The sequence below is a fragment of the Rhinichthys klamathensis genome, unplaced genomic scaffold (genome assembly GCF_029890125.1).
Source record: "Rhinichthys klamathensis goyatoka isolate OS25496 unplaced genomic scaffold, OSU_Roscu_1.1 h1tg000184l_1, whole genome shotgun sequence".
NCBI classification, from domain to species: Eukaryota; Metazoa; Chordata; class Actinopteri; order Cypriniformes; family Leuciscidae; genus Rhinichthys; species Rhinichthys klamathensis.
This window is the reverse complement of record NW_026606712.1, coordinates 124850-147649: the sequence shown is the minus strand read 5'-3', so window position 1 is coordinate 147649 and position 22800 is coordinate 124850. Positions and strand designations below refer to the sequence as shown.

Below are 22800 nucleotides of genomic sequence, written 5' to 3'. Positions count from 1 at the left end.
TGTTTGCCGTCTGGACGATTATGTGCATTACTTAGAAAGGTTATTACAGATAATCGGACCGAATTGACCACAATGTAAATGGTGGCTTTGAACTCAAACCAAAACTATTAATGGAGATGGATTAATGGAAACTATAAATGTTTTTTACTGTAAACACTACATACTGTATATATTCTTATTGAATCTCATGCTCTCTTGTCTTTTCAGTGAGAGTGTACTGGAGCTCTCCATCATGCCAAAGGACGATGATGTGCTGCAGCTGGTAAGTGTACGTTTGAGCATTTTTACCTTTTCTCATACACCCACATTTACCTTACTGTCTTAAGAAGTGCATATTATATTATATAACTAAATTGTATAAATTTTTAAGAATTGTATTTTTCTTGTTCTAAGCATACATCATTAAATTAAATTACATGTATGCTTAATCTATTTAATATATGTCTTTTGCCACTTTGGTTAGTGAATGTATCTTGTTTTAAGGATTTTTTTAATTGTATTTTTTACTGTAAAACAAGGTAAAATAATGATTAAGAAAATGTTTTGAGATGTGAACATTTAGCATTTTTAGAGTATAGAATTTCGGTAACTTCTTGGTCTAGTTTTATTTCCAAAGTATAGCTAGTAAACCCACAACCTCAAAGGTGTGTTCACATTTCCCACACTTTTTTAACAACTCCAATGTCAGATTATCTGAACTACTTGTAGTAGTCATTATAGAGCAATGTGTGAGTCAGTAGGTTGCTTCAGCAGTATCTTTGAAGCTCTTTCATGCAAGAACTCAAACATCAGTCATGTCGTAAGCATTGTCATATGATTAGCACACACAAACATACAAATACTCACAAACATGTATGCATTCTTACAGCGCTCAAACATTCCCACTCGCATATTTCTTCAGTTCCACAAGATTGGACATGCAACTCACCAAAGGCAAAGGGAAACCTTTACACATGTGTGTGACATACAGACACATGCTTTATACACACTTCAATAAATATCCGTACGAGGGCACTCACGCTAGGCAAATTACCCATATAGCCTCCCAAGAGACCCCACTCCTCCTTACTCCACTATTCTTCCCTCCATGTCTTTCTCTCCTTCTCTCTGTCCTTCTACACACCCCTCCTTACACCCGCATCAGCTACATTCCAGAGATGACATCATCAGATATGTGGCCCCTCCCACACTCCCACAGGGCGGAGAGACGATGAGAGAGGGAGAGAGAAAGGAGGGAGTTCAAGAGCGTTGGGTTGGGTAGGGCTCATAGACAGAAAGAAAAAAGAGATACCGAGAATAACAGAGAGACGTGACAACGAGACATGAATTTGAGAAAGCACAAATCAGGACATAAGAGGTAAATTCAAGCTTTTAAGAGAACAATATAAAGAAAAAGAGAGCCGTTCGACACATTTGAGCTTTAAGGAATGTTTCACTCGATTAGTGAGTTTCAATTCTCTCTGTGTTGGTTGTATTTGCATGTATTAGCAGACTGCATGTACTATGCTGTGTTAGACGATTTGCTTGTCTGCAGTCAAGACAGCTTTTCGTCAGTGAGCCATGTCTCTGATTTGTTAATAAATTCTTAATGTTGCATATGTTGAGTTTGTGTCAGTGTGTTTTGAGGTTAGTGTTGATGGAAGGCTGGTGCTTCTGGTCAGCTTGACATCCTCTCTACAGTCACACAGTAGTGGATAATTTCATTTAACAAAAATTGTATGTACATTTTTTTTTTTTTTTTTACTGGAAAAACAAGAAAAAAAGATTTTTTAGCAGTGTAGTGAATCTCACATGAATCTCTCAATGAATATAATATACATTTCAGTTTTTTGTTTCCTGATGATTTTTCAGATCATTGAAGTTACAGTTGCCAAAGCTGTTTATTAAAATCATTATATTATTAGCAGTCATCCCTGTCACCTAAATGTTTTTAGATTAGCCAGGTTTGGTTTTTAAGGTGTGTTTGTGTTGGTGTTTGAAAAGTTGTATAAGCTAGTATTACACTGAAACTCTATTATGACACAATCGCATGATCAGTATATCGTAATGGTGTCTCATTGTCATAGAAATGTAATCTCTATGACCCCTTTTTTTCTACAAACTTTTCACCTATGACCCTTGAGGACTTTCTCACTCTCATTAACTTCAGCCACCCCTTTATGTTCTTCTAGAATTAAATAAGTTGTATCTCTCTCTTTCAGGCATATTCCCATGATGCCTACCTAAGAGGGAACAATCCATATACAGGAAAGGCCCAAAATCTTCCTCCACCACCCCCTGTTCTCTACCCTCCACGTACAATATCCCAGCCTCCTGCGGGGTACTCCCCCTCCCCTGCCCCAGCTTCCTCATACATGGGGCAAAACCAGCTGGACAACTGGAGCCGCTGGCACGGCTCTTCCTCTGGTCCTTCTCCGCCCCTTGACAACCGGACAGTCACTTCCAGCAACGCTGTCTGGGCAGCTGAGGGCAGGAACTGTGAGCCAGGAGGTGTTTGTCACAGTAGCCCTGCACACCGAACTGAGGAGATCCAGTATGGAATGACTGACAGGGGACAAATGAGAGGACGTTCACACTCATCTTCTTCCTCTTCGGGAGGAATTATGAGCCCATTGCATCATGCTCATTTTGCCAACCACAATGTGGGTACTGCCATGGGGCACACTGGAGGCCGCAAGGGAAGCCCTTCTCAGCCAACATCAACACCCCCATCCAGCCGCAAAGAACACACCCAACAAGCCCTTTCCAACTGGTACTACAGCCAGGTACCAGGCCGCGAGCGAGAACGGGAGCGATCTAGTTCTCGCTCCATGCTCCCACGCCATAGGAGTTTCTCACAGGACCGCCTGGGTGAGCTTGGTAGGGCCAGGCGGTCGCAGCAAGCAGGCTTTCCCCACAGTGCATCACAAGACACATTGCTACTGCTTCAGCAGAGCTCTGCAGCGTACGCTGATCCCTACTGGAACCAAGGAGACTGGCGTGGCGAGCATGCATATGGACAGCACCCATCTGCGGTGGGCTATGGGCGCAATTCCTCCGAAAACCTTCTAGCAACCCGGTACGGACACTCGGGACGTTCACTGGAAACTCTCGACAGAGCTGTGGGGATTCTCTCACCACGAGTTGAAAGATCCACTTGGGTCCAGCAGCCCCCAAACAGAACTGAAGGATATCCGAGACGTGGTGGACATTGTGGGCAACACGCAGAGTCACACCAACAAAAACAGTCCCACCAAACACAACACCACACACCCCAACACCATCAACACACACCTCAGCATCAAAACCTCACACATACAGCATACCAATACTCATCTCAGACTCCACAACCTCAGCAGGCAGCTCCACAGGCAAGACGTTTGCCTTCTTGCCAGAGTCTAGATGAGGAGCCGATTGGCTACCGTAGCTACAGCCCCTCTTTCAACCGCAAGACTGGCCGTATCCTGCAGCAGGCCCACTCATTTAGAGACCCCTCTTATACAGGTCCACGCCTCTGGACTCCTACACCCAAAACCAGTCCCCCAGAGGGGCTTCCACCCTCGGCCGCTTCTTCCCCAGCCCCACCAACCACCTCCTCTACAACTGCTATTCCCACACCCCCTGAAGGACAAGACAGAACTTACCGACCCACTAATCATGACAGAGGGGCAGGGGAACCAACAGGTGAAGCCCAGACACAGGAAGTAGTTCTGAGGCAGAAACCACCCACTGGCCGCAGGGGTGTGAACACCCATCGACATCCACATTACGCCATAGCACTTGACTCCAGTGACCCTCTACTCTTTACCTCTGACCCTACGGAGTCCCCTGCCAAAGCAGAAAGTGCTATTTCTCATCGCCGCACGAATGGAAACCTGCCACCACTATCCATAGATGATGACTCCCTCGCGTCGATTCCTTTTATAGGTAAGTCCCTACTGCTCAATGGCTTCTTTGCTGTCATGATCTCCATTTCATCTCGTATATTCTTGTCTTTGCTGCAGAAAACACATATACAAACTTGTTCCGTCCGGTTCTCGGTTTATCTGTTCCCATCATTTGCTCACTCTATCCTGCACATTGTTGTTATTGGTTGTTATAAGGAAACGGATTAACTATCCAGACACCATTAAAATAGACTGATGGGAATGTTAGAGAATGACTAACTACTTGTTTTAATAACTCGCAACCCCACTGGTCTTACCCTTCATTTCCTATGTCTGGTGAATCAATGTGCATGTCTATGCATTAGGTAAGGCTGGAATCTCCCATGGTCAGCCCGACAATATTAGTTGTCTGTGGCTGAATCAGACTTACTGGATTTAAATTAGTCCTATTTTTCTTTCTTCCTCTTCTTCTATTTCCACTTTTCCAGTGCCTCACCCAATTCCATCCCGTTTCTACAGTTCTATGCATTTGTTCGACGCTTCTATCCAAATTGACTCTGGGAAATGAACCCATAACGGTGGTGGGAACACTATGAAGCTTAAGGATTTGATAACCCCAGATGTTAGCTAAATCCTACAAAACCAAATTAAAGACACACCTTCAATTAGGGAAAAGGCTCATCAAGTAAATAATGTCTCAAGTTTTCTTTTAAAGGTTAGGTAAGTGTTAAGTTAGGGTTAATGTTATAGTAATTATGATTAGTTTGATTTGAAAACAGCAGATTTCTGTGTCTGTAGTTTGTATGTTCGATCTGGCCTGTTGCTCAAAGTGATCTTGTCTCTGCTTGCCTTTATTACCAAACCATAGTGCAAGAGGAAATCTGAAACAAAATGGATGGTTGAATGCAAAATATTCAAAACAAACTGTGATGGACATGTAGACACCAAAACTCTTACTGTTAAATGTGCTACACAGTTATATGGTTGCCTATGAATCTCTGTTTCCTCTAATTATATGTTTATAGCACAGCTGGATTCAAGTGGAGTGCTATTGATTTAGCAGTTTCCTTAAAAGCTTTCATTTGGTCATTTGCTTTCCTTTAACATTGCATTAGAAGTTGTAATGGCAGCATTAGAACAAAACCAATTCATTTTAGGGCTATTTCTTAGTGATTTTCTAATTGTTCTGTCATTTCACTGCTGGACATATTTTATGATCTGTTGTCTGTTGATTGCATAAGCTGTTGTTAGTGCAGTGCTTTCATTCCTGAGGAAGGTTAAGCCTGTAACCACTGTGCTTTGCATAAAAGTGCCCCACCTTTAGCATTTAGCACAGAAAAGAAGCACGTTCCTGCTATTGCACACCTGTACAGCACAACATGCCCCTCGCACAGAGTTAGAGCCTTCAGTTTGATTACATTTGTTTTTATGATCTTCCTTAGCCTACACTGTGTTTGTGTATATTTAGGATTATTGCAAGAATGTAACTACATATTTATGATGGGAGCAAGGGGTTGTGTCCCAGGTCCTGTTTTAGAGATTGATGAACGCAGAGAGGCATAACAAACTGAAACTAACAGAAATGCCCGCAAGCTGGGACATGTTACAGCATACTGATAAAAACACAACAGACATTCAGCAAACCGTCTTGCTCTACCTGCTATGTCAGTGGAGTTGTTTGTACTAGACCTTCTCTTTATTGATTTGGGGTGAATAGTTCTGAAACTACATTATTGTGTTGGTGTAATTGGATGTTTGGAGTCATATGGTATTCATTGCGTATGGCCATATAATAATGAATTACAGCACATGCAACAAACTAAAAGCCTATTCACGCCATGTCTGCATTTTCAGCACCAATTTAAAATTAAGAAGATTTTTGTCATTTTTATTAATCTTGTGAATTAATTTTGAATTCATGGGTTTATATTTTCAGTTTTAAAGTTTTAGTAATTTTGTCAGTTTTTTTATTAGTTTTTTGTAAATATGTCTATAGATTTTATTCATTTTTTATTTCAGTTTGAGTTAAATTAAATGAAAATGAGAAATGTAGCTGGAATAAAATAAGCTTTATGGGTTTTTTTTTTAGATTTGACGTTACTTCAGTTAACTTTTTTAAGTGTTTTTCATAATTTCAGTAAACTATAATAACCCTGGTTATTGCATAGCTTATTTAACATTGCATAAAAATAACACAGCTAAATATACTATTTTCTTTAAAGAAAAAACATTGGCTTTGTAATATCATTATTCATTCCAGCCCATATAAGAATAATACTCCATCAATTTGTATGAACACATTTTACTAAAACTTATACTGTTCATGGAAATCTCCAGTTCATTCCCATTGGAGGTTCTGTAAAGCTGGTCACAGTAACCGAGGCAGGCAAAGCTTAGTGAAGGATCAGTTCGTTCAGGTATCCAATATTTTTTCTGAGAAATGAGGAAAGTTTGAATTGTTTTGGAGTGAATGTAGTTGTTAGACCTAGTGTATACCTTTTGCTTTGTTGCATAAGACTTGTACTTTTTACAATTGTGTGATTAACTGAGAATGGCAGAAGGAAGAGTGGCAGGGAGCAGAGGTTTTGGGGTTAGGGGTGAAGGACACACACATACACACTCTCTCACATTCAGATATTACTGGACACAATCGACACACTCAGCTCTTTCTGCCCTCAATGTGGTCATTGTGTCTCCAATAAAAAGGGGAGGAGTCTTCACTCCACCAACCATTCACACACTAACATGCTATGCTATAAGCTAACTCGCCAGTCTCCCTAAAAGCCAAATACTTTTTTTTTTGGGAGAAATCCCTCACAGTGTTGTCAGGCCTGGTTTCATTTTGATTGGTGACACTATAAAAGGAAACCTCACCATGTTAGTATTTGTGTTCTTCACTCTTTGGTTTTGTGGATATGTCTGTAGAATGCATATCTTGGCCAGTGAGAGCCCATTGGAGGTACTCATACTTCTGATGAGTTGGGTTATTTACAGCATCTCATCTGAACCTCAGAATACGACAGTTGCATGTGACTGATGTTGAAGCAGTACGGATGGACTCTGTACGTGCAAGTGTTGTACTGTATGTCCATGAAGTAGACTCTATGGTGTGTGTGTGTGTGTGTGTGCATGCTCATACTCGGGCTTCAGTAATGAGGGCCTTTGTTAAACCCACAGAGCAGCTATTTCTGCCAGTGGCTGGAAAACAAGCACAGTCCAGATTCCACATCCTAGATTGGGAATGTTTCCGCCCCTGCTCCCTTTCTAGTGCGAGTGAGAGAAACAGTAGAAAACTTCAGAGAATTAAAAGAAGGATTCACTTGATTTAAGAAGACATTTCATTGCAGGTCTGTTGATGTTTTTGTGATGTAATCAGTGTTAAAGTGATAAATTGATGAATGTGATTGATGAATAAGAAGGAAAGGAGTGGATTCATACGGAGTCAGAAGAGATGGATGACATGAGATAAAGATAGTCACACTATATTATGACAGCTTTCAGAAACAAGAAGATCTATATTATACCTGGAGAAAGCATTCTGTTTCATCTCCACCCCCTCAACCAGGTTTTATGTTTTATTGATTTAGTCACCTGAGCTAAATGTCATGTGATTAATTAAGCAAGGAAATGACATCACGATAACACTGATTGGCCGATGACACCACAATAACACCTTTACTTTTACTACTATTGAATGATTGTCAATTGAGAACGATGCTCAGATGGTGTAGCCAGATCTACCTGCAGGGCCCTGCTGTTTAAAAGGATCAGGATAATCCTGTCTTTTATTTTATTTATTTTTGGATCAAAGCTATCCAAATATCCAAATTTTGATATAACATATAACATATGATATAAGGCTTATTCCAGATCAAAACCAACACTGGATTACATGATTCATTTCAGAATCCTTTTTTCCCTTCTTTAAACAGCCCATTTTGAAGATTTGATCTAGTCCTGTAGCCAAAATCTGATCAAATTACTTGTGCCCAGGTGCCAATAGGACCATGCTATCCAACCAAACCTTGACTTCTTGCTTAGAAACCCTGTTGTTCAGTGGTGCTTGTGCGCTGCTGCCACCTGATGGTGTGGATTGGTGTTGTTGCAGGTGGTTTGCCAGTTGACAGTATCTCTTTAGTCACTGACATACAAATGTTCTGCCAAATTGTGTTTTTGATGTGATCATGTTGCCCCTGCAGGGCCAGAAAAACCTGACACAGCAAGCACATGCCTTGAAAACAGAGGGTTTTCCAAAGAATTCATTTAAGGTGCCACTTATCTTACACATGGTTATGTGTGATTTTGAGGGGGGGAAAAGACGTTGACAAGATGTATCTCTTAATGTGTTAGCTTAAATTAGCATAATGTTTTTCTCCGAATAGTTTGTTATAAAAGCATACCTGCAACAACCAACCACTTCCCATCAGTCACATACAACACTGAGCACTAAGCAAGAACTGAAACCATGTGCTAATACAAAGAGGACTTTTACATCTCATTTCCACATTAAGCACATTTCATGGAGGGCTACGAGTCAGGTACAAAATGCTGTTTGATTATTCATTCTTTTTCTTATTTTAGCTCTCATCGCCATTCAGTTTGTCATGTATCACATACTTTAATGTTTTTAATTTAGCACATGACCAGTGGGTACAGACAGATGCAGTACGTACTATAGCTTCTCCTTACCTTCTTCTCTCTGTATTATTATTTGTTCATTGTTGCGTATGAGTGTGTAAATCAAACCTCTCATTAGGTTGTGCAGTAAATTGAGTGTTTGCAAATTCAGTTTTCTACTATTGTGTGATCTATACGTAAAGAGAGGAAGAGTCTCTTGTGTTTTGGTCTATTGTGTTATCCGAATATATTTAAATTAACTGTGCAACACCATTTTGCTTCCCCTCTAACCTTTTCTTCCTTTGTCATTTTTTTGGTTTGCCTTGTTTCAATCTTTTTCCTTTTACCAATATAACTTTCTTTTATTCTTGTCTTCCGTCTTTCCTTTTTTCCTTCCTTCCCCTTCTCCTCTCCTTTCCTCCATTCCACTCCTCCCACAGATGAGCCGACCAGTCCAAGTGCAGATCTGCGGGCACGTCATGTCCCCGCCTCCTCCGTCGTGTCCAGTGGCGGTATAAACTCTGCCCCTCCTGTGGCCACAAGCCCCGCCTCCCCAACCTTCACCTTTCCCCTCAACCGCCTTTTCTCCCACGGCAGCAGTGAGTGATCCAGAGAGAACGAGAAACACTGTTACTACTAAATGATCAAACCAATGCCTGGAACTGTACACGAAAAATGGCACCAAAAATGTTATGTTTACATTCAGAAGCTGCATGTGATCGCCGTAGAGCTCCCCCTACTGCATGCGTAGTCACACTGCACAAATAAGTCAAATGTATGTGTGCATGCCGTACTGCATACTGCAAAAGTCCACATGATCGTTCGGTAATGCCCGTACATTGTGTTCACCGCATTTTACTGAGACTGTGATGAAGATCTGCTCCTTCCCACCTCCTAATCTGATTACTTCCTGTGTCCTACCCAACTCCACACTAACTGTCCTTCATCAACTCTCTCTCTTCTCCTGTATAACAGTGTTTGACATTTTCACTGTTTGTAATGAATGGATCTCTCTCTCTCTCTCTCTCTCTCTCTCTCTCTCTCTCTCTCTCTCTCTCTCTCTCTCTCTCTCTCTCTCTCTCTCTCTCTCTCTCTCCATGAGCAGGTGATGCCAAGTCTAATCGTCGTTCTTCTTACCTGCTGGCCATCACCACTGAACGCTCCAAGTCATGTGATGAGGGGCTTAATGTTTATAGAGAAGAGGGGCGTGTCTTCTCGTAAGTTTTGGGACTTTACTATTTGTATTATATAAATATATTCAAGGTATCTTTGCACAGGTGTTTTAAGGCTGCTCTGTGCCTGCTTAAAATTCTGTGTAAAGATGTAATGCTGCATAAAAGCCAGATTAAATTATGTCTACTCTGACACACTTTAGCTCCTAGTATAAAAGTGTACTATTAAAATTGCTGTGTAAATGCATTTCTGCCACCTCAGATCAGCATGAAACAGCCTGTGTAAAGACACTGTGCACAAGTGCTTCTGTGCCACCTTTACAGTGTAAATTTGGCAAAAAATACTATTCCCACCTCAGTAAGGATGTTTTTTTTGTGTGTTTCTTTTACTTTTAAACACACTCTTATTGTGCTCTTTCAACAGGAGGCTTCCAAAAAGAGTCAAGAGCTTTTTTATTGAAGGGGTGAGTGCAACTACAGTATAAACTAGGTTATACACTATGGCATGAACCAAAGTTTCTTCTGTAATGTTGTTTAAAATCTACATAATGTGATATTTCTGATTCTAGATCAGCTAGTTTTGCTCCTGGATGCTGATTGGTCAATACCAGTGTTATTTTAGTATTATGTATATATTATTGTTTTTGTTAATATTTCGCATTAGCTTTTACTTTTATTTGAATGTTTTAATTTTAATTTTAGTTTAAGTTATACATATATATATATATATATATATATATATATAATATTATTTTAGCCTTATTTCAATTAATGAAAATTATTTTAATAGCTCAAGTTTTAGTTAACAAAAACAACACCAGTCACGTTATAATGTTATATCCACAATATAGTAGCAGTTTATACATCTCTGTGATATCTATTTTTATGATATTATCTATTAAAGTGATGCCTAGATAGTTATCTATATTCTATATTATATATCTACGTATATTCTACATTATTATTTAACATTTACTTAAGTGACATCAGCGAAACAGAAAAGGTATTTTTAGAGGAAAAGCAAACCTAGTGAAAATAAAATGTACCAAAAAAAATTATTTGAAATACATTTATTTTATGCTAAGTGTACTTTAAGCTTTCCTGGAGCGCAAAAAAAGTAGAGCGTTGGCGCTTGCAACACCAATGTCATGGGTTCGATTCCCAGGGAAAGAAAGAATTGATAAGAATGTAAATGTGTACCTTGAAATGCAATGTAAGTCGCTTTGGATAAAAGCGTCTGCCAAATGCATAAATGTAAATGTATACTACAAAAACATTTACATATTATTTATGTACTTAATATAAATACCCTGCAATTGTAGGGAATTGGAACAACTAATTTAGTTCTTAATGCACTTTAGTTATCCAGAAATAGTGCAGAGGTCCAACTAAAGATATACTTAAGTATATTTGATTGTGCTAAAATGGAACTATTGCAAGAATACTTTCGGTACACTTTAAATATCTTGCATTTTAAAGACTGATATTATAGAGAGATCATACAACCCTTATTAATAATTATATTAAACACATTTTAGGCTTAATATTAAGCAATGTGCATTGTGCAATAAAGAAGTACTCCAAATCAAGTTTAATTATTATTTCATATCAGTAAGTCTCAAGTGATATGTCAGTAAATATATGTTAATGGATTTGTACTATACTTAGTATTAAATAAATATATTTAATCGGGTTTTTTGTTTTTTTAATTAAATTTACAAAGACAAATTATTTCTTTGTAATAGCATGCATGCACAGATTAATCAATCACAACAAGATTAAGGACATGCATTAAAAAATAAAAAAAGGCTCTTTTTTGTTTCAAATTGACCTAAAAAAAAAAAACATTTAAAATGTCTACAGCTTTAAATGTTCTCTTCCTGTATTCTGGTTCTTTGTATACTGTAGTTCCATGTCAGTGTCACATTTGTGTGTATCTCTGTCCTGTGTCATGGTTTAGTCTCTAGACAGTCTGGGTGCTGCTGAAGAGGCTCGCTCTAAACGACACTCTACCTCGGAGCTGGGCAGCATCAGCTACAGTGACGTGAAGAGGGAAGGATGGCTCCACTTCAAACAGATCCACACTGAGAAGGGCAAGGTAAGAGAAAGACACCGCGGGATTAGGGTTAGTTTATAATCCGGGAGAGCAGTTATTAGTGGTTTAGATAAAGATGTGGGCTGGCAACCAGAAGGTTTTTGGTTCAAACTCGACATGCTATAAGTTGCTTCGGATAAGAGTGTCTGCTGCTAAATGACTAATTAGTTACAGTACCTGTATGATCTGATGGATGAGATTTGTCTTTTCTCTCTCTCTCTTACAGAAGGTGGGTAGTGCCATCTGGCCTTGGAGGCGGGTGTTCTCCGTGCTTCGGTCCCATTCCCTGTTCCTCTACAAAGACAAGCGAGAGGCAGTTCTCAAAGGGGCGGCGCTGGGAGGCGGGGTCGACGATGAGCAGCCAATCGGCATCCGGGGCTGCCTTGTGGACATAGCGTACAGCGAAACCAAGCGCAAGCACGCGCTGAGGTTGTCCACGCAGGACTTCTGTGAATACCTGCTACAGGCGGAGGACAGAGAGGACATGCTGGAGTGGATCAGAGTCATCAGAGAGAGCAGCAAGACTGACAATGAGGTGAGAGTGCGATAATGATGTTACATAGAGGCCTTAAACAGAGTGAAATGGCAAGATTAAATTTGTTTCTGGGTTTGTTCAGACGAATGCCACTGGTTTTTGAGGTTGTCATTGCCAGTATAGGAACCAGTGCATGTTGACATGATGTTTGTGTTTGAGATCTGCTTCCTCTCTTACTGCTGCACTGCTGGTGTGCTAATAAATGTGCATATGGTCATAACACATACATTTTATTTGATTTATTTTGAATCATGAAGTCTTTCCAATTATGTTTTTTTTATTTTAGTTTAATAACACCGTTTGTTGGTTGATTTCCCCGACTGTGGCTTTGTGGTTTGCACAGTCCAACATGGCAACATTAGCTCAACCAATGGTATTATTTTTCAATGAAATTGAAATGCTCCTTTGTCATGTTTGTCTGTAGGAACTGGGTTTCCCAGGACAGGCTCTCATAAGTAAGAAACTTAATGACTACAGGAAGCAAAGGTGAGATTGGAGACCATTGTCACATTTTGAACACATTTTTTACATTTTACTATTCCAAAGTCAAAACGATCCTCTTCGTCTTGGTTCCCTCCTTTAGTCCAACGGGTAATAAACCAGACTCCTCACCCAGAGTGCATCGAATGGCATTTCCACGTTCCCCAAAACACGAGGCCAAAGATGAGAGCAGCCCCCCTAAATCTCCTTGGGGCATAAATATAATGAAGAAGGCTAAGAAGGCAGGCCCTAAAGCCTTTGGGGTCCGTCTAGAGGACTGCCAGCCTGCTACCAAAAACAAGGTGTGTGCTTTTTGCAGTGTGCTGAATGTGTTTCTAATGCTTACTGGTTACTTTATGTTAGTATGCTTTAATGTGTATGTGTTTTTGTCTGTGAAGTTCATCCCCCAGATTGTGGAGGTCTGCTGCGGGCTGGTGGAGGAAATGGGTCTGGAGTATACGGGGATCTACAGAGTCCCGGGAAACAATGCAGTAGTGTCCTGTCTACAGGAGCAGCTCAACAAAGGAGTAGACATCAACATCGCTGAGGAGGTGAGATGTTTATACACGATCTCGGTCAGAGACACCATAATTGTTAAACCGCCTCTGGCTCTTTGAGACTGAGGCAACATACTAGTTGTATTCACTTCCCATGTTTAAGCGGTGGCTTCCTCATATACTGAGAACTTCAACAACAACTACTTTCACTTTTTCCTCCTGTACAGAGATGGCAGGACCTGAATGTGGTCAGCAGCCTGCTGAAGTCCTTCTTCCGTAAACTCCCAGAACCCCTCTTCACTGATGGTGAGATTATGAGCATGCTAACTGCGATTTTAGTGTGCTTTTGTGTGCTTAAATCAATCAAATTACTGGAAAACTTTTAAAAAGGTGTATAAAATGTCATGTAGTTACATTTTCTTTCTTCCTCTATTTCTCATTCTCTCTCTATACCATTGAAGACAAATACAATGACTTTATTGAGGCCAATCGGATGGAGAGTGCCAGTGATAGGTTAAGGACAATGAAGAAACTGGTATGAATGTGTTTTCAGCATATTTGTTTAAACCCCACATTCTGATACAAGCTTAAACCATAATTTATTCCTGTGATGCCAAAGCATCATTACTCCAGTCTTCAGTGTCACATGATCCTTCAGAAATCATTCTAATATGATGATTTGATGCTCAAGAAACATTAAGAGACATATATTTTAATAACTGCTTTATATTTTAATAATATGTATATGTTATTTATTCCTGGGATGGCAAAGCTGGACTTTCAATGTTAAAAAAAAGTTGTGCTGTGTATTTTTTTTCATTGAGGAATAGAATGTTCAAAAGACCAGCATTTTATTTGAAGTATGAATGTTTTTTAACATTATAGATGTCTTTACAGTCACTTTTGATCAAATTAATTTGTCCTTTCTAAATAGAATTAAATAATGTCTTACCTCAAACTTTTGAATGGTAGTGTATGTGCAACATTTAGCATTTATGTAGTATTCTCCTTGATTTAGTTTTTCTTTTGCCCTTTTCCATTTCTTCCTGCAGATCCGTGATCTGCCAGATTATTACTTCCACACTCTAAAATTTCTAATTGGACACCTAAAGACCGTGGCAGACCACTCTGAGAAGAACAAGGTGAGCAATACTTGATTTTCTGTTATTCAGATATTTCAGTATTTTAAATAACAGTGTTACCATAAATTACAATGCATATTTGAACAACACAGTTATTAATTTTCACATTTTTATTCAGATTTAAGTTGGGTTCAAATTTGAGAGTAATAAAAAAGTCAGGTTCAGATTGCTCTGTGTATTTTTTTCTTGTTATTTTCTCATCTCATAATGCTTCAGAAATTTCCCATTAAAGACGCAGCAGAGCAGCTCATTTAAACTGCATACAGTAGCATGCTTGTTTATGGTAGTTGAGTCTTACGGTGCACTTGTGCAGATGGAGCCACGTAATTTGGCGCTGGTGTTTGGCCCCACTCTTGTCCGGACCTCAGAGGACAACATGACAGACATGGTCACCCACATGCCTGACCGCTACAAAATTGTCGAGACACTCATTCAGCATGTGAGGCACAAAACACACCACTGAGTTTACAGATAGCCTCCATTTTAATTATTTTAAACAATGATTTTCTTGCTCTCTACGCAGTATGTCTGGTTTTTCGTTGAAGAACACGAAAAGGATGAAAAGGTTTGTTTTCTTTATATTTATTGAGATTTATAAAAATCATTTATGAATCATCAAGTCATCTATTGTATATGACTAAACTAAGCATTTTAAAAGAAAATGTGACAGTTTTTCATGTGTTTTGACTAAATATTTGAATGTCGCCCCTCAGACACCTGTGGACACGGAGGATGTTCAGCCCGCCCCAAACATAGATCACCTCCTCTCTAACATTGGCCGGACAGGCCTGCTAGGGGAGGCGTCAGGTGAGACAGCTTAACCTGTAGTCTCCTGACTAACTGCCATTGGCTAGCAGTCATATTCCACCTCAGATGACTAACACTAGATACATACTTTCATCTGCACGTGAATGGATTCATCTGTCTTTTGGACATGTGACAGAATAATAGACAGCAGGTCAAACATGTTTCTGTTTTCCTGCATGTTGAATGCTCTACACTTCTAAGTTTTGGTTTTTAAAGAATCTTTTTCATTATATTCACTTTCTGCTGTCTTTCTCTGTACATTTCTGCATTCCTTTCTTAGCTGAGCCTGTGGAACAGCCACTGCGGTAGGATGGGTTTCCCCTGCCATGCTCTCTCTCTCTCTCTTTGTGTTTGTGTGTGTGTTCAGGAGTGTGTATTTAATGCCTATATGCACAAGTGGGAACATTCATGTTTGTATCAAGCGATGAAGGTGCTTATGGGCCCCGTTTATACCTGGTATTAACATCTGTGTTACTTTGAAGTGCTAAATTCAGCTGTAAACAGGATTCCATGTTTTGTTTTTTACAAAAGCTAGTTTATCCTCATTCAAACCAACCACATTCAGAAATAGCTTAGAAGGGGTGTATCTAATATTTTGCATTTTTTAGCATGATAGTATGGGTCCAAGTTAAAAATAGCAACTCTGTGTGCTATATAAATTGTTTTTAAAATGATTTTGGACATTTCTAGTCAAAATGTTATAGGTTATATTTCAGTTTTGACTTTTAAATGAGCAGATACTGCTAAATATATACTATAATATATTGACTAGTATTTATAACAATTTTTGATTGATTGTTTTTAAAATAAGTCTCTTATGCTCACCAAGGCTGCATTTATCTGATCAAAATACTGTAAAAACAGTAATATTGTGAAATATTATTACAGTTTGTAAGTACCTTTTCTGTTTGAATATATTTTCAAATGTAATTTATTCCTGTGATGCAAAGCTGAATTTTCAGCATCATTACTCCAGTCTTCAGTGTCACATGATCCTTGTGCTCAAGTGTCACATGATGTGCTGCTCAAGAAACATTTATTACTATCATCAATGCTGAAAACAGTTGTGCTGCTTAAATCTGTCACTTTAATCAGTTTTGCCACTTAATATGCCATTGTTAAATACATTTTTTTATTTCTTTTATAAAGACTTTTGAATGGTAGTGGTTTGTATCACAAAAGTAATTATCATGTAAAATTATTTTTGCAAATTATTGAAGAGCAAAGGCTTCACAGTTGTGACTTTTGATACAAAGTGACACCCATGCCAGGTAAACGGGGCCTGTGTGTTGTGGCAAAATTGTGTTCGGTTTGTCCTTCTCCCCCTCTGACAATTACAGTTTCTACCCTTGCCTCTCCCATAGCTTCTTTCATGGGTGATGTCATCAGTATGTGCCGTGATGTCATCAGTGTGTGCTTAATTTTTACCACTGGCTGCTGCATATATGGGCTCCTTCACTTCTTCTATGACCCTGTTCACATTGGAACATTAACTGACAATCAATGGCTGGTCGTTTGTTACACAGATGTTGCTTATAGTGTATCTTGTGTGAACACCGTCTCACAATCACTGTTTATGGGGGTAATGCTTAATGATTGACAGACACAGAGGCTGCTATAGGTCTTGTTTAATAATGTATTAAAGGGATCATTCACCCCAAAAAAATATATTTCTGTCATCATATACTCACCCTCAAGTTGTTCCAAACCTGTATGAATTTCTTTCTTCTGCTGAACACAAAGATATTTTGAAGAATTTCAGTAACCAAACAGTTGATGGGCCCCATTGACCTCCATAGTATTTTTTTTTTATGCTATGGAAACCAATGGGGTCCATCAACTGTTTGGTTACTGAAATTCTTCAAAATATCTTCTTTTGTGTTCAGCAGAAGAAAGAAACTCAGACAGGTTTGAAACACGAGGGTGAGTGAATGAAGACAATTTTCATTGTTGGGTGAACTATCCCTTTAAGTTAACTTACTGACAACCACAAAAGTTCACTTCTCCTCTGTGCCTCTCATTAAAACAGCATATATTTAACATGGTGCCAAAATGTTTGTTATTTTCACTAACTTCTTCTCACAATCTCTTTCCCTATCTCTCTCTGTTTTTAACTGACCAGACTCAACCAACAGTGATTCTGCAAAATCTAAGGTCAGTATTGACCAAAGGCTATTTCCTATGTTTGTTCTGTTTTAAGAGTATAATGTAGGTATTTGAATGTGTTTTTCTATGCATTTGGATGCTAGAAATTAGTAATACATTTCTGCAATTTTTTTTTACTTTAAATCATAATTTATTACTAATAAAATAGTCATATTTAATTTTGCTTTCTAGATTTAATATAGTTTAATATTTATTTGATTTATTATAATATATACTTTCCCTCTTAATTTAATATTAGTTTTTTATTGTTTTAATATTTAAAATGAATTATATATATTTTTATTTATTCAGTTTTAATTTAAATATGAATGTTTTTCTTTTATCTTTTTAAATACATATTTAATAATAAATACATGCATTTAATATCTATTAATAAAAATGTATTTCGAAATTTTAATTGTATAATATTTCAAACTTAGGGGTCGTGGGGATCCAAACGTGACTTTACTGCCAAGGATATCCTGACGTTATCGATTATGTCGGCTGTGACCCGAAAGCGCCGGAAACGGCATAACGGCCGTCTCGTCGGCAGCAGCACAGACGACGATTCTGAGCACGAACCCATTAAATCCTGTGTCTCCGAAAAAGACGATTTGCAAGAGATGGGGCGGGTGGCATCCTTCTGCGCTCCTCGAGCGGAGGGAGAGGAAGATGAAGAAGAGGAGGAGGAAGATGAGGAAGAGGAGGGTGAGAGACAGAAGGCACAGGAACAGAAAGAGGAAGTAGTTCCCAGCATTTCCTCGACAGAGGAAGCGCCACCAGCTGTGCTGCTGAGCGAGGAGGAGGAGCAAAGGTCTGAAGTGAAAGGTCGCAGCTGGCGAGGAGATGATGCGCGGTCTATTGTTTCGGGCTACTCTACTCTGTCCACTCTGGGGCGGAGCTTAGCATCAGAGGGGCGGGGCGATGATGCAGATGATGAGCACAGTGAACTGGTGAGTGAAACCGACAACGAAAGCGGATTCGCCTCGCGCTCCCTCACCCAAGAGAGGCCGGAAAAACCGACCCGTTCCGATCAAAACTCACACGCCTCACCCGAACCGACCGCGCCACGCAGTTTCCTCTATGCGCACTGCAAATCCCAGACGCCCTCTGGCTCCACCCTCGCTCCGCCTCCTCCTTCCCTCCACATCACTACCAACCCCGAAGACCAAGCGAACGATGTCGCAGCACGTTCATCCACTCCCTCAACCTCCTCTCACTCATCATCCGCCTCCCAGCGCCTCCACAGCCGCAACTCTTTTAACTCCCACCGCCTCATACAGTGCGACACCCTCGCACGGCGTCGGCTAAAGTCAGACAAAGCCAAAGCGTCCTCGTTGGACCTGTCAGAACTGTCAAGCTCCTCCGCCATGGAGGGAGAACGCCAGTCAGGTGCAAATCAAATCCCTGATTCCTCTCCGTCTCCTCCACCAAAAGCCAAATCCTCCAAAGAGGTTAGCGTGAGAAAAGAGTGTACGCCAACATCCTTGGCCGGTCTTGGAAGTAAGAGCTGCTTGTTGTCCCCTGGGCAGGGTTCCCTGGCGGATCAGGTACGGGCTCGGCTGATGGGCTCAGCGGATGACCTGCGCAGCGTCGGCCTGAGGAAGCAGCTCTCGCCTGAGACGCGCAGAAAGAGACGTGCGTGGAGGAGGCACACAGTGGTGGTCTCCCCTACAGATTGTTCAGGAAAAAAAACGCCGGCGCTACCCCTCAAACCGCTAACTTCACCCTCCCCTGTTGAAAAGCTGGACGTTGGAGAGTCCCACCCAGAGTGCTCAGAGACTGAAGCCCCTATTGCACGTCGGGCCCTGCCTGCCTCGCGTTTCCGTGATTTCTTGTAGCAGTGATGGTGTGTACAGGCTAGTGAACCAAGAGAGTTGGATTTGTGTTGTGTTGTAGCTGCGTCCTCCGTATGTTTGATATGAGTTCACACTGACAGCGATTAATATCATTGTAGAGTACTTTTGGTCGGTAGACGTTCATACTCACTGCAGTGTCAAACTGGACCAGGTGGCAAATGATGTGATCGTTTCAGAACCATTCAGAATTGAACTGAGCATTCTTTAAACTTCCAGTTCAGTTTTTGAATTGGCATTGAATTTGAATTGAGGTAGCAAACAGGATGCCCAATTGAAATTCGAATTTAATAAATTGGAATTAAAATGAGCTGAAATTTAAATAAAACTGCAATAAGGGGGTTTACAGACCCGTCAATTGTTTGCTTCTGAAACAGGGATGTTCAATGTTACATTTCTCCCTTGGTTCGTTTTCACAAAGAACATTTTTATGCAATTGAATATTTTTACGTTTATGAAAGTCACACCTGGTTCGAAGAAGAACAATGACATTTTTAAATGAAGAGGTGCGCACCTGCGTCTGTTCAGTGTCTCTCTCTATTAACAATGAAACTGTGAGTTTACAATTGCTTCAAAATGAGAAATATATAATGTAGCGATTCCGTACCGAATCTATTCTATTACTAAAAGTCGCGGGGCTGCGTTGATAAGTTTCTGTGCTCCTTTCTGTGTGAGAGGGACTTACATGTGTGTGCGCTTAAAACAGCGAACGGTGATTCAACTGAATTGGAACTAAATGTGCATTAAACGATTTTATTGCACACCTTCCAGCCAATCAGAATCGAGTATTCAGACAGACCATGGTATATGCATAAACAAACTGAAACTAAGGGAGAAATCATGCCAGGTTCCGAAGCAAATGCTCCAATTGAGCCATAGGTATATAGATGTCGCCTTGGGGTTCTAAGTATGCGTCAAAACTGCCGCCATCTTGGAACGGGTCTTGTCATAGGAAGTAGCTAGGAAACGCTGCTATCTCCACCTGTAGGCCTACTTCGAATTCATGGATTTTCTGACTTTTGTGCTGCGTATGGATGTTCACACGAACGAAATCTGAACTAGGAAGAATGTTTTTTTTTCTTTCTCTGGACTCAATGATAAATACATGTCTGACCATTGGAACAAACAAACAAAAAAAACGAGAAAATCGCATTCATGACGATTTATTGTGATTTTATTTCCGTTAGACCTTTGCCTAAATTGACGCTTATGCATTAAAGAGGAGGGGCTCCCCTGTTACATGATGGCGGCTCTATTGACGCATTAATCCAATGAACTGCCGTAGCCAAGGCGACATCTAGTGTATATCTATGCAATTGAGCCAGGTGTGAAAACGCCCTAATTGTCATTTGTAACAAGAAATGGAGGTTATCAAGACAAACTTCTGCTTCATTTGAAATGTCACCTATAGAAATGCGTGCTTATTTTTATATACTTCTTTGAATTTTACAAAAAATGAAGATTCATTTTATGGACCAAGGAAAAACACTTCATTTCCCAGAATGTCATGAACTTTTTAAAAAAAATAAAAAAATTATATAAATTGTAATTTCCTTGAATTGTTCCGTTTACATTCCAATTCAAAATCAACTTTCTGTGGGGCGTAGCTAATTTGACCTAAAACTGAATTTCCATGAATTGAAATGGATCCGACACTAAACTCCAAAAAATGTCTTTAGCCTGGTCTGTATTCCCATGCACTGTCGCTGCCTCACATTACTGTTCATTTGCATAAACATGAACTCTTCTTTATCCAAATAAGCAATTAATGTCACAGTCGCTTACGTTGCCTGAAATCATTCTTAATGAAGATGAATCCAGTCATTTTTTCACTGCAAATCGCTGTCGTGTGAACAGCCTTTTAGGTTGCCATGCGAGTATAAAACTCAGACTGTTTAAACCCCTCGCTCAAATCTAATTTACATCACTCTTTCTCTCTCTCTGACCAACTTCAGCTGCATGGCAAAAGGGGCTTTTCAGTGTTGCCAAAGTTTTTTCCATCATCATCTTCTTTTCACTTCCTCTGTTTTCTTGGGCAGTCACATGACAACACTCTGTAATGCCAAGACCCTCACGACTCGAAAGTGCTTTTCTTGAGTCGTTCTCAAGTTCCAGACGAACCAATTCTCCGAACGTGCCGGTACAGTATTGGTTAAACAGTGTTAGCAAACAGGAACAGTGTTGACAGTTTTACTAGTTTTAACACAGGCCGTTGAGCTCAGCACAGGTGCATAATTCAACCATTAACTCGCTACATTAAGTTCCATAAGAGGCCGTGTGGTGTGTTCACCTTCCCACATATTCCTTTACATTGAGTAATGGCTCATTGGTGAAATCACTTCAAATGAGTGTGTATGTGTGTCTGAAATTTCCTGTGTAAACAGTATGTGCTTGAGTATGTGTGTCAAACGATTTTGTAACATTTGTACAAAGCCTTGCTTAAGTTAACCTTGTAAATATACATATATTATATTGTCTTTTTTTGTTTTTCTTTCTTTATTTTAGTTTTTATATGGTTTACAAAAGTGCACTTAGGTGCACGGTCATTTCTTTCAAGATGTTACTTGAAATGTTTTCCTTAATATTTTTTGTTTGTTTGTTTTATACACAGTATATATTATACATAAATTTTGTATGAATATAATATGTACTTTTATTTGGAAATCTTGGGGTGTACCTGTTTTAACTCCACTAGACTGTTTTCCCTGTTAATGGCCTTTCTCTGTGACTTACAAATACTATGCAGAAATCTATTCACCTCAATGAAAAGAACAGAGATCTAACCTGCAAAGAGTGTCTGTCACAAGCTATAATAAATTCTTATTGCAGAGCTTATTTCATTTGGGTTTTGTCCTTTGTCTTGTGTCATGTTTGTACTTGTACACACACCACATGAGTTTCTGACAGTAGTTCTCAATTATTTACACGTGTGATTATTATTATTTTCATATCTACTAATCAATAATAAGAGGTCTGATACACAGTTGCCATTTCAGATGTCTTTGACCTTGGTACTGATGTTTTATTATACAATGTCAATTATTTAATGACAGAGCTTCCACGTGTGTGTGTGTGTGTGTGTGTGTAAATTTGTTTACACATTTAAAACTTTATAAATCATACTAATTAGTTTTTTGAAAATGTAAAAATGTAGAATATTTCTGTGATGAGGGTTAGGGGATATAATATACACTTTGTAAAAAACATTACATCAATGGGAAGTCCCCATAAAACATGGAAACCAGTGTGTGTTTACAGCATTTTAGAGGGACCTGTAAAACCTGTATACAGGTCAGTGTGTTCAATGAAACTGTTTAACAGGTTTAGCGTGAAAGAAAAAAAAACTAATACAAAAAATACAGTCACTACCCCATAGGATTACTTTTTTATTATTATTATTACTCATATATTTTATCCTGTTTTATTTGATCTCATTTTAATTTATTTTATTTCAGGTCATTGCATTAGTATGTCAGCAGATGGCAGCATTTATCACGGTGTGTGAGCTGTCAGTAGCCTAAATCTCACACAGCAGCTCATGTACTTTTAACTCTGAATAAAGGACAAAAAAATTGAACTCTGATTAAA

At 39.4% G+C, this 22800-nt stretch overlaps 1 protein-coding gene across 3 annotated transcripts in view; it reads left to right on the top strand.

The window, feature by feature from the left end:
* arhgap23a (Rho GTPase activating protein 23a) overlaps nucleotides 1-19715 on the top strand; it is a 76930-nt gene extending 57215 nt beyond the window's left edge. For all 3 annotated transcript variants that reach the window (XM_056261597.1, XM_056261596.1, XM_056261595.1), the window contains exons 6-23: nucleotides 208-262; nucleotides 2202-3906; nucleotides 8924-9082; nucleotides 9589-9700; nucleotides 10080-10119; nucleotides 11616-11753; nucleotides 11977-12285; nucleotides 12710-12771; nucleotides 12869-13067; nucleotides 13164-13316; nucleotides 13490-13568; nucleotides 13724-13797; nucleotides 14315-14404; nucleotides 14718-14843; nucleotides 14928-14969; nucleotides 15118-15211; nucleotides 17334-17365; nucleotides 17797-19715. In XM_056261597.1, the coding sequence (XP_056117572.1) occupies nucleotides 208-262; nucleotides 2202-3906; nucleotides 8924-9082; nucleotides 9589-9700; nucleotides 10080-10119; nucleotides 11616-11753; nucleotides 11977-12285; nucleotides 12710-12771; nucleotides 12869-13067; nucleotides 13164-13316; nucleotides 13490-13568; nucleotides 13724-13797; nucleotides 14315-14404; nucleotides 14718-14843; nucleotides 14928-14969; nucleotides 15118-15211; nucleotides 17334-17365; nucleotides 17797-19197 (4870 nt within the window). In that variant the 3' untranslated portion in view covers nucleotides 19198-19715. The remainder of the gene's footprint in view (nucleotides 1-207; nucleotides 263-2201; nucleotides 3907-8923; nucleotides 9083-9588; nucleotides 9701-10079; nucleotides 10120-11615; nucleotides 11754-11976; nucleotides 12286-12709; nucleotides 12772-12868; nucleotides 13068-13163; nucleotides 13317-13489; nucleotides 13569-13723; nucleotides 13798-14314; nucleotides 14405-14717; nucleotides 14844-14927; nucleotides 14970-15117; nucleotides 15212-17333; nucleotides 17366-17796) is intronic.
* Nucleotides 19716-22800: the final 3085 nt, after the last annotated feature.